Below are 12496 nucleotides of genomic sequence, written 5' to 3' on the forward strand. Positions count from 1 at the left end.
TTTAACATGTTTAGTTTTCCTTGTGCTCAGTAGATTGACTGTTTTAAACAGGAGTTTGTCATATACATAACTAATGATGACTTTAAATAAAATTACGAGCAAGTGAAAGTTGATTTTGTATGTACTGATGATAATTAATTCCTATATCAATTAGAAATTACAGAACGAAGATCATCGAAAAAAACCTAGGCCGTGTTTCCATTGACCTAAAATCGGTGTTGTGTTGGTGTAACTCACACGTGAATTCAACAAAATTAGGTTCCAATTGATAACAATCAATGTTTAAATGTAGAGTAAATCATGTTTTGTCAAATGCAGTCGATAGTCAATGTAAGCCTTGTGAACACAAAACTAGGCATTTAGAACATTAATTTTACCATGTATATTTAAAGAATATTAGAAGATATCTAAAATTGATGTTCTTTACAGAAATATTTGTATAAACTTGATATCTTTATTTGTTATAAAAAAACACGCAACGTAGCTGTATTAACCCCTTATCAAGACTCAAAGCATTATTATTTCATAACAAATAATTCATTTAAAAAAGGTCTTCCCGAAACGACTGGACGTACACAGAAATATAGTTCACTCATTACTAAAAATGTGTGAGGTAAATTGTTTTGTTTGTCTAGTATCTCGGATCCGTTAAAATACACCTAGAAATATAAAAAAAACCAACACATTATCCCCTCCTTTTTTGCCAAATACTCCTTCGAGAAAAAATACCAACAACAATTTAGTGATCTTGAACATCTCAATCCTTTTTTTTCCGTCTGTAAGCACTCTGATGCAGCCTACGTTTTCTAATGCGTTATCGAGACATCTTTAGCATCTTTAAGCTACTGCAAATCATCAAAATGGCTTTCATAAAGGAGCAACCACTTAACTTAAAATAAGGGGATGTTCTTTAGTAAGATTTTTTATCGCGCGAACTTTTTTATTCAGATTTTTGTCGATGCTAGCAATCAAATATTTGTTTTTCTTCAATATTTATTACTATATATTATGTATTGGTAAACTCTAAATTCAAAATATTATTTTAATCATCTGTATGACCAGAATATTTTTTTTTATCAAAGGAGATCAGAATATTTTTTAAGGTAAAATCCATTCCCCCCTTTTTGAAGTCTAATGGTCGTTCCCTAACTGCTAGAAAAGTTGCTCCAAAAAATTGAATTCGGTTCTACGTAATGAACTTTTGAATGACATATAGTTTACAAATGTAAACAAATCTTATAAACATGCAATTTAACAAGGTGTATAGATGTGAACAAATTTAATGTGAAACAAGTATACAAATAAGGCCGTTAGTTTTCTCTTCTGAATAGTTTAACATTGTCATATCGGGGCCCTTTATAGCTGACTATGCGGTATGGGCTTTACTAATTGTTGAAGGCCGTACGGTGACCTATAGTTGTTAATGTCTGTGTCATTTTGGTCTCTTGTGGACAATTGACTCATTGGCAAGCATACCACATCTTCTTTATTATCTATACATACCATTCAACTAATTGTAAACATATTTGCTGAACATTGCGTTTGGTGTGAACACAGCCTTAGAGACCAAACATCGATGTGAGTGTTACATATCTATGTTACAGGCTTTTGTAAAATGCCTAAAAACTTCATTCATTTTTAAAACTGTCTGTAAATAGTTATCAAAAGTACCAGGATTATAATTTTATACGCCAGACGCGCGTTTCGTCTACATAAGACTCATCAGTGACGCTCAGATCAAAATAGTTAAAAAGCCAAATAAATGCAAAGTTGAAGAGCATTGAGGATAAAAAATTCCTAAAAGTTGTGCCAAATATGGCTAAGGTAATCTACTCCTGGGGTACGAAAATCATTAGTTTTTCGAAAAATTCAAAGTTTTGTAAACAGAAAATTTATAAAAATGACCATATAATTGATATTCATGTCAACACCGAAGTGCTGACTACTGGGCTGGTGATACACTCGGGGACGAAACGTCCACCAGCAGTGGCATCGACCCAGTGGTGTAAATAGTTATCAAAAGTACCAGGATTATAATTTTATACGCCAGACGGGTGTTTCGTCTACATAAGACTCATCAGTGACGCTTCAGTTTAAAATTCAGGCATTCTATATATTAAGTATTTTTTGCAGACATTAGAAAATGCTTGCATTTAAAGAGTTAACATGATAAAAAATTTCCACAAGCACTGAACTAGACAATTCTTTGTTATATAAGAAAATGTTTGGAAGGCCGGTTCTTTTGTCCTAAATATTTTTGCAATTACATGTACATCTTTTAACGTTATATCTCTTCTTAGCATCTGTAACACATCTGGTGAAAACTGGCCCATGACACATTCGGCTATGTCAATACCTGTCTGATAGAAAAAACCTTCACGTTCGACAAATATGGGGTTTCACCAAAACTATTCACATGAATGTTATCCTTTTCGTTTGTTTCGAAAAGAATGAAAGTAACACTAACATTATTATGTTGACATATTTTAGCTTATCAGAATATTCAACAGATTGATGCATATATTCTTGTGGTTAGGGATGCATACATAGCAGGAAACGCGTACCCTTTCGACACACATATTCTCGCTTCTTGAGGAGTTCATGCGATTCCCTCAGTTTCTCGGTTATCTTGATTTGTCATGTTTTTTTTCTATCGATTTTTAAGATTTTTACATCGGTGAGCTACTGCCGCATTTAATCATCAGATTTTGGAGACACAAACATTTCCTTCCGGCAGTGAAGATAACATACTCATATATTTGCATCAAAACCAAACACGGCCTTGCATGGTGAAAAATAAAATCACAAAAGTACTGCACTCCGAAGAAAATTCAAAACAGAAAGTCCATAATCAAATGGCAAAATCATAAGCTCAAACACATGCAACGAATGGATAACAACTGTCATATTCCTGGCTTGGTGAATGAATGACTAATAAATTAGCATTCTATCTGAATGGAAACATTTAACTGGTGTCTCGTTTTTAGAGAGTGTCAAACTCTCTACACATTAGGAATTATTTGACCGTACCGTTGAGGGCATGTGGGAAGGCTGCATTCCCCCTATCTGACTTAGTACATATTTTCAAGCGGCAATCAGAATTCCTGTCCTGTATCAGAGCCAATCTATTGCAGAACTTAACTATTTGATTTGATTTGATACAGTTGAGTGTTTCAGTTTTAGTGAGATTGCCTTATTAAAACGACAATTTCTGTTAAGGTTGTTGACTAATACCATTTTCATTTCCCCCCTTAATGTTCCCCTCAGTAAAAATACTATGCCAAATACACCTTATACGGCATGAACTTGTAATGGAGGGATAAACATATAATGCATTTTATGCCAAAATATAGTATGTCCAAATATTATTCATTGTATATTTTTCGTACATCTTTATATTATATTTTTCCTAAAACATGCCGTTCACATAAAAAAAAACATCTAGAAATATTCTTTTCCATAAACGGTTTCTATTAAACTAATATTCACAAGGAGGTAAAGTAGTTATCAAAGGTACCAGGCTTATAATACGCCAGACGCGCGTTTTGTCTTCATAAGACTCATCAGTGACGCTCAGATCAAAATATTTAAAAAGCCGAAACAAGTACTATGTTCAACGGAAAAAATCCAAAAGAAAGACAGCAATAGAAAATTGTGCATTTATCAATCCGCAACAGACAGGGTCTTAAAGCTTTGCTTTCAATCTCTGAACAATGTTCTCTCCGCTGGTGTGTAATAACGTTTTAAATTATAATGTATTGGTTCAAGGTAATTAAAAAAAAGTTATTCTAATTAAATCAAAAATAAGCATTAAGATCAATGACGAAAATTAAAGATTCATATAACAGATATTTTTATTTTAAGTTTTATTCAAAAGTGTAATTAACTATTAATTGTCGGCAAGGATCATCATGGAGACGAAGGCAACAAAAAGTAACATAAATATCAATAACATTGATAAAATGAGCCCGAGTTTTGCTGATAAACAATAACAAAATTTTATCATACGACAAATAATTTATTTAGTTGCATGTATGAGATATCCAGAAAACATGCTGTACCAATAGCCATTGGCTGTATGAATGAATCCGTGTCCACTCCCGCCACACTTTACGTAAACTTTGTCGCCCTTTTCCAGATTTATCACCATATTAGCCGTTCCTTCATTATAACCAATACCAGGATATACACCTACCAAACGGTTTCCATTTTGCCAGAGATAAACCCGTAAATTCTTCCCACGGCTGGACATTACTGTGAAGGAGAACTGATACACGCCTTTTAAATGGGCCTTAAATATTCCAGTATTCGGGTCATAATAGTTTCCATTGTTTGTCCAAACTTTGTCGAACTGCAAAATTTCGGTGGCACCAAGAACTTTTGCATTCGTCATTGATGCACTAAAGGCAGGAATCTCGCTTGTATTGGGATGGCTACAATTTTCTGGAAGAAAAATATCTCGATGAGTATACAGGTTAACGTTTCTCAGTCCCCCTATTTTCTTACATAATTCAAATACTATTTCGAATAAAAAAATTATCTGTTAAGAAGAGTAATAGATAAAGTTAGTACACGAATTCTTAAGGAAATGACTTCTCGGCTCGTAAGTTATTAACAGTAATACAGCTCTTTAATTTTCTGTCAAATTTAAATGTTCTAACCTCACGTGAATGTTTAAGAATATTCAACTTTAATAAAAAGATATCTTGATTTGAACCATTCTACTACACATTTCAGTCCCATCATTTATACCACGCGGATATATTACTGATTGTTTGCCTTAACATCATTTGACGGACTGACGGACGGTAAAAAAATCTTGCACCCCTTCGCAACTATGCTGCTTGGTATGTTCTTATATTCACTTTTGTAGGAAAATGTAAATATATATAAATATAAATACCGGATAGTTTGATTTTCAGAACCATATCAAGAAGTCCATCAATCAGCTCATTTCCTATAAAAAAAAAACAAGTATATGCTATTAAATATTACCATATGTTTAGGCACCGACCATCTTTTTCTGTAAAAGCGGGGTCGAGGGATGCATTTTCCAGTAACTAACAATTTTTCAATTGCCATATCCTGCAAGAATTTATAACGGATCATCACAATTCTTTTTTAATATGTTATGTACATTTATTATAAAAATGAAAAGATTACTGGCATTATTAGACTTTTCGCTTTTTGTGTTTTTAGCCGGATTGTTCCTTTAAAACATAGAAAATTACCTGACTACCTTAAATGTGATAAATAAATATAATTTACATTAAATCATTTTATGCAGAGCTTTGCTGTTTAAATATGTATGCAGTTTTGGTTCAAATGACAAAACTAGAGATTATGATCCCGAGCTATTGAAAATCGAGATAGTGCTTCTAACTACCTCCCTTACTACTATCAAAGAACATGTTATTATAATAAAGCTTATGAAAATAATGATATTAATTATTATTGGAGTGTTAAAAATTCTTAAGAGGTTTTAGATAAAATACATGCTTTTGATGGTCCTTTTAATTCTGTTGACAGTTATGATTTTTCTACTCTCTACACTACACTTCCACACAATCTGATCAAGAAAAAATTTTCATATTTTATAAAATGGTCTTTTGAAAAATCTCACTGCAAATTAATTTGCTGTAACTCGTTTAAAGCATTTTCCTGTAACGAAAAAGGAAAGTATGCTAGATACACTTACTGGAAGTGTGAAGATATGATTGAAACTTTAAATTTTCTCCTAGACAACATATATGTACGTTTCAGCGATAAAGTGTATCGACAAGTAATAGGTATTCCTATGGGCACTAAATGCGCCCCTTTAATATCAGATTTATTCCTGTATTGCTATGAGTCTCAGTGTATGACCAAACTCAGTAAAGACACGTCATTGTTACATTTGGTTGGTACATTCAACAATACCTACCGTTATCTGGATAATATTTTCCGTTAAATAATCCAGAGTTCTCTAAATATACTACCGAAATTTACCCAAAGGAACTTACTTTAACTAAATCTAACATAAACAGCAGTAGTTGTCCTTTTCTAGATTTAGACATTTCAATTTCTAAAGGGAAACTCAATACTAAAATTTACGACAAAAGAGACGATTTTTCATTCCCTATTGTTAATTTTCCTTGTTTAGACGGCGATGTTCCTTTGGCTCCACCATACGGTATTTATATATCCCAACTCGTTCGTTATGCCCGTGTGTGTAGTGATGTCATAGATTTTAACAAACGTAATCAATACATCACTGGTAAATTATTAAGTCAGGGATTTCGTTACCATAAATTACTTAAAACTTTTACTAAATTCTTTCATAGATACAAAGATTTGATTTGTAAATTTGGCTGTACCTGTAGAACACTTATTAAAAACGGTATTTCACATCCTATATTTTACGGTAATATTGTACTAAAAGCTATGTGAATCACTATGTGATCCGTGTAAACTAATTGAACCTTTAAACAAACTTATTAGTAAAGGTTATCTTACCAATATTGTAATTAGATCTTTGAATATAGTTTACATTGGCACTAATATCGATTTTGTCATCAGCAAATTAAAACATAGCTAAATTTGTATTCTTTTCAAACGGGATGTATAAAGACACACACACGTTCATTTTTATCTATAAAGAGGTTAACTACTTACTTTCCTACTACCTGTCGATACATTTATTTTTGGCATTGCACTAGTCATGTCTTATTTGACTGTCCATGACGTTAAAATACTAAATCCCTGGGATGTGTTTTAGTTGATTTTAGTCTCTGATGCATGATTTTTTTTTATTATTAACTGTTTTGACTTTTAGCTAGCTGTCAGTAACTGCGAGTACTCTCAAATCGTACTTACTTGTTAATTTGACCTGTTGATACTATGTGTAAAGCTTTTTTGTTATTTAATGTTAACTTATATCTGGTCTATATACCAGCTTTGATAAGTGTTTTGAATTACTATAATTTTTCACTTCTTCGTACTATGAACATCAAAATTATTTCCTTTCTCCTTTTATACTGTATATACATCACACTTCCGGCACCTTTACATGAACAACACAAAGTTTTATAGAGCAACAATTTTATTTTATATAGTTTAATTGTTGATATTCACCCCACATTTACCAAGTTTTAGAATAGTTTAATTGTTATACAAGAAATATCTTGGTGTTCCTAAACGTAAGGTTATACAGACAGAAGAAGTATACTCATCTACAAAATTATTTTCATTTACCTGTGTTTAATTTTGATATTACAAACGGCGTAATTTTTTTCAAAACTGATGTTGGTTTTTTTTTTAAATTATTTAGAATTTCACAGTGGTATAATACTTTTACTATAATTATTCATCCCTTATTTTTATTAACTTTGTATTTACATTGTATCATCAATCAAATTTATTCGTTCAGTGTATGTTCATTTAGTCACTATGTCTTTTGATTGAATTAAGCCATTCCAATTGATATTTTATAGTGTGTCTTTCTATGTTGTGATGTTTCACTATTGTTTCAGATAAGGGTTAATGTTTGGTACCATTAAAACGTTTAAACCTTGCAATTGTTTGCACCTGTCCTAAGTCAGGAATCTGATGTTCAGTAGTTGTCGTTTGTTGATGTGGTTCATAAGTGTTTCTCGTTTCGCGTTTTTTATATAGATTAGACCGTTGGTTTTCCCGTTTCAATGGTTTCACACTAGTAATTTTTGGGGCCCATTATAGCTTGTTGTTCGGTGTGAGCCAAGGCTCCGTGTTGAAGACCGTACCTTGACCTATAATGGTTTACTTTTATAAATTGTGACTTGGATGGAGAGTTGTCTCATTGGCACTCATACCACATCTTCCTATATCTATTATGTATTGATGCAGATTTATACGACGACATTATATATAAAACAATATTATATACATTAAAATATATTCATAAAATGTTATTGTTACTTGCACGGATGATGATGATCATCAAACCTTAGTCATGATCAAAGAAAAATATGATTTGCTTCTTTTTCTTTTCTTCTTTTTCTGTTCTTCTTTTTCTTTTCTTCTTTTTACTTATGGTTCGTATAATATTTAATAAAATTGTTCGCTTTACATGCATGCTCATAATGTTATTATTGTATATATACTTGTATGTAATATGGAGAAGACTTCATAAGTATGATTTACTTGTGTCTCATCTATTTTGATGATATTTAGCAAATAAAATATGTTTAAACTATATAAATATATATCAATTAAAAAGTAAAGTATTTTACCTACCAAGATTGGAATCACAGTCACCTTCAACCAAGTGATACGACAAAAGAGCAAACAAGGCAACTTGAACGAACAACTTCATCTTGATCTTTACACTAAAGTTAATATATCTTTTTTTTTAGATAAACAAAATATAAAAATACCCGGTTGGTGACCTTATACAAATACATGGTATATAAATAAAGGCTGTCAAAAACTGTCAAAACACAATGATGACAAATGATTGATACATAAAATGCAAAACAGATTTTCTAAAACTATAAGACCGTGAGAACAACAGATCACACCTACCACCAATACCCAACTCCTTCGAATAATATACGTTATATACCTATAAACAAATACAAACAAAATCGAATACACACATGATTATGGTAGCCTCATTTGGGACCAGCATAACATTTGGTAAGGTTAAACCAGTTTTACGTCTACTTTACTTAGATCAGTTAATTAATATGTCGTGAAGTAAAACACACATGAAAAAAACCTGAACAGCCAAGCTTCCAACACGATAACCACTAAATTAAACAATGTTATACAATGTAGATATATTGGTAAGAATTGACTGCTACTCAAAAGCTAGCTTAGCCACATGTGTTGGTTAAATACTGACGCACCAAAAAAGGAAGGGCAAAAACGGAAACAACACTCCTAAAACGTTTTATATAGTCTAATGATGAAATTTAATCAGACTCGACAGTATTTTGTAATAGGCCAGTAAGGATTCGGAATTGTAAGATCATAAGAAGGAAACCCAATTGCAGTTTTGATAACCTTATTATCCATACCTTTTAGTATGTAACAATTTAAATGAAAAACCACTAAAATGTGAATAAAGGATCCAATTGTTATTTCTTGTTACCTCGTACAAAAATTGTTTGTTATTTCATACAATTATAAAAATCATTCTGATTTTATTGAGTAATTAATAAAATGTGCCTTTTTGGCTGTATATTTAACATACGAGACAAGCAAAAAGTTGTTGCTGATGTCATGTCCGATTAAGTTGGAAAAAAATGCTTAAAATCGGATATTTTCAATTTCGACGACGGCAACAGGTTAATGTCATAACAAATATGTCATGTTTGAGTTTTACAACTGAGTCGATGCCTCGTTTTGCTGGACGTGTCTTGAACGAGGGTATAACCAACCAAATAGTCAGCAGTTCTGTGCTGGCAGACAATATCATTGATTCGATATCTTTCTGTAAATTTACTATGCCTCAGATGTTAAAAATGATTACTAGGATTTTTCTATCCCCACAAATGGCTCTCAACTTTTTAAAATTTTGGCTTTCAACATTTTTCAGCATCGTTATTGCTTTGCATTTCAACTTGTCTGATTCGAAACCACTGGCAAATTGCTAGTCTGGTATACTTATTTATAAAACTTGTATTTTTAAAATGAATTTCCTTATACTAGACTGATACGTTAATTTAGATTTCCAAGGTGCTGAAGTGAATAGTTAAAAATAAGAAATTTTGGCCTACATTTTGTTCGGACAAAATCCGACAATACGTAGTTTTTACTACTATGTTTTACATATATATCAAAGAACCTGTTTAACAATCTTTGTTTTGACGGGTCTATAATAAAATCCACGCAATGAAGCACCCTGGGTTTGCAAGCTGTCATGAGATCGCCGAGTAATTACTGAGAATTTTGAAGGTATGTTGCATATGTAATATTGATAGTAAAATACAAATGTTAAAATCAAAATAGCAATACTTCAACATGTAAAATATGCAAAGTATTCAATGTAAATGAACTAGCGGTACGGCGCAAATATGTTCATGTAGAAATACGATACAAACTTTAACATGTAATCTTTGCAAAAGTTCGAAGGACCATGACTATGCAAAAGTCCGAATAAATCATGACTAAGGGCAAGTCCAACAAATCTCCATTGAAAAAAAGATTTGCCAATTGTTAAACAAATCAAATGCATACCAAATATCATTGGCTCATCATTAGTTGTTCCCCTTAAACGGATCTTATCACAAACTTTACATTTAAACTTTTCAATTTTTTTGAAAATCAATATACAATAACAGAAGGGGTGCAAATAATCTCCATGGAAATGAGATGTGCCAATACTTATACAACTGCATACCAAATATCATTGATTTACCATAAGTGGTTCCTCTTAACCTGATCTTATAACAGACTTTAGCAAATTGTTGATGACACCACCTACCGAACACAGCACGCATAAGTCTTGTTGTTTTACTCTGTCATACCGAAACAAAAAAGTACAAAAAAATATATGAATTAATTTTTTTTTACATGTTGCTTTGGACGTGCCGAATCTTTAAGTTGAGAATAAATAAATTACTTTATTTCTGTACAAAACTTTCTACTTCATTTATAGAAAAAATAATAATAAATGATGCCCAGATGATAACGTAGGGAATTTCCATCCAAATTATGTTTTGAAAGTGTGTATTTTTTTAAAAAGTGATAAAATAAAGCCACATATAATCTATAACATAACAGGAAAAAGAAAATAATACTTTATAAATTTCGTGCGTCCGAAACGCTTTTCCTGTATCTTCATCAGGACGCTCAAACCTTACTATTTCAAGTCCGGGGATGTTAAAATGCTTAGAAACGTTAGAGCTATATGACCTAAGTTGACTGAAAAAGATTAGCTCAATTTATCTAAGGTCAACTTTGCCTGATGAACCTGAAACCTTAGTTTTGTTAAACAATATATTAATTTATAAACGGAAAATTGTAGTAATGTATGTTATAAATCATGTCAGTACTAAAGCACTGACTACTGAGCTGATGATACCCACAAGGGCTAACAATCCACCAGCAGAGGTATCGACCTAGTGCCACTAAAAGAAAATAACACTTTATTAATTTTGTACGTCAAAAATAAACATTTTAAAGCAGGGGGTGAAAAATAATTAGAAATTACGTACCTTTAAAGAAGACAACAGCAGAAATGGCACGATATAGTGTGACTGTATGTATGTATAATATCACATGTACTGTACAAGATTGAATATTACATCTGCAGTTGAAACATGTGTCTGAATCATATATGTAAGTTTTATAAGAAATCGCAATTTTCCTACAAAGTTGTACTTGACAAACAGATTGTTATCAATTTCCGTCATTACGCATTTACGTAGCGTAGCAAAGAAACCAAAAACATATTTTCTTGTAAGCAATATACGCATTATAGTATATCAACCTTGAAAATGAAAATAACACTTTATAAATTTCGTTTGTCCGAAGCGGTTTTATCTGGGTTTAATATCAACAAGAATTTTAAAACCAATCATTGGAAAGGGAAGGATGTTAACTATGCAGAGGTGTTAGGAGCTATAAGACCGAAAAGAGACGAAAACCTGACATTCAGTGCAGTCGTAGATAATTGCAATACAACAATTCTAATATAAACATTGAAACTGTTAGGGCAAGCTGACCAAGGTTCGGACAGTATCACTTTTCATTACGGCCTTGCCGTTGAACTTGCATGTGGATCTCTTTGGCTATACCGTTGGTTGAATGTTTTCAACTGGTTCCCTCTAAGAATCTAATACATTTTCCGGTACGTTTCGATATTCGACACCTGAAACCAGTATAAAGTAGATATTGTAGATCAACCGTCGTTCGGACAACTACAACTAAGGTTCGGACACCGCAAACTATCCTAAACTATGGTTCGGACACTTGCATAATAATATGTTAAATACAAGTCTATCATGTATGTTTTTCTTAGTATTTCCTCTTTTAAAAATTTTGCATCTGAGATCACTAAAATAATTTTTTTCTGCCTGAAAGACAGAAGATAGATTTACTAAATTTGGAATTTTGGATTAGTTTACTAGTATTTGATATTAAAACTGTCACATAAAAAATCAAACATTTCCGATCTAAAAAATATGTAAATCCTGTAAAACTAAAATTAAAAATTTTCAGTCAATACTTTTAAAGCTTTGAAAAACCAAACATTTTAAAATACATAGATTTTTTATCAATTTTTATATCCAATTCATTGTTACTTATTTTCGTCTTTGTTCTTGCTAGTGTATAATGCCATAATAGATTATTATTAATAAAAGAAGGCATTGACTGCACACAAATGTTTTTACAACAAATATTAGGTAAATTTAAAGTGGCATTAGCTACGAAATATAAAAAAATTAAAATATATTTTTTTTGTTCAATCAGTAATGGAAGTAAAAAAGTGAATTAATAATTTGCTTTAAGCAGCCAATTTTGGTCAATT

General features: G+C 31.7%; 1 protein-coding gene across 2 annotated transcripts; it reads right to left on the minus strand.

Annotated features, from left to right (window-relative positions):
* Nucleotides 1-3997: 3997 nt before the first annotated feature.
* LOC143080179 (complement C1q-like protein 2) lies at nucleotides 3998-11320 on the minus strand. Of its 2 annotated transcripts, XM_076255918.1 has the most exons (5): nucleotides 11181-11319; nucleotides 11031-11093; nucleotides 8254-8345; nucleotides 4904-4957; nucleotides 3998-4443 (listed from the first exon to the last, which is right to left on the minus strand). In XM_076255918.1, exons 3-5 carry the CDS (start codon nucleotides 8330-8332, stop codon nucleotides 4019-4021), a joined length of 558 nt encoding a protein of 185 aa, XP_076112033.1. In that variant the 5' UTR covers nucleotides 8333-8345; nucleotides 11031-11093; nucleotides 11181-11319; the 3' UTR covers nucleotides 3998-4018. The 2 variants fall into 2 exon arrangements, with proteins under 2 accessions (XP_076112033.1, XP_076112027.1); XM_076255912.1 differs by lacking the exon at nucleotides 11031-11093 and having other exon boundaries at nucleotides 11181-11320.
* Nucleotides 11321-12496: the final 1176 nt, after the last annotated feature.

The sequence above is a fragment of the Mytilus galloprovincialis genome, chromosome 1 (genome assembly GCF_965363235.1).
Source record: "Mytilus galloprovincialis chromosome 1, xbMytGall1.hap1.1, whole genome shotgun sequence".
Taxonomy (NCBI): domain Eukaryota; kingdom Metazoa; phylum Mollusca; class Bivalvia; order Mytilida; family Mytilidae; genus Mytilus; species Mytilus galloprovincialis.

Bases quoted from the DNA above. Each gene is read 5' to 3' on its own strand.
- LOC143080179 (XM_076255912.1), bottom strand. From the start codon at position 8,332: ATGAAGTTGTTCGTTCAAGTTGCCTTGTTTGCTCTTTTGTCGTATCAC. The intron at 4,958-8,253 runs GTAGGTAAAATA...TTTTTTTTATAG, and splicing joins TGACTGTGATTCCAATCTTG to GAAATGAGCTGATTGATGGA. The intron at 4,444-4,903 runs GTATTTATATTT...TTTTTCTTCCAG, and splicing joins TCTGAAAATCAAACTATCCG to AAAATTGTAGCCATCCCAAT.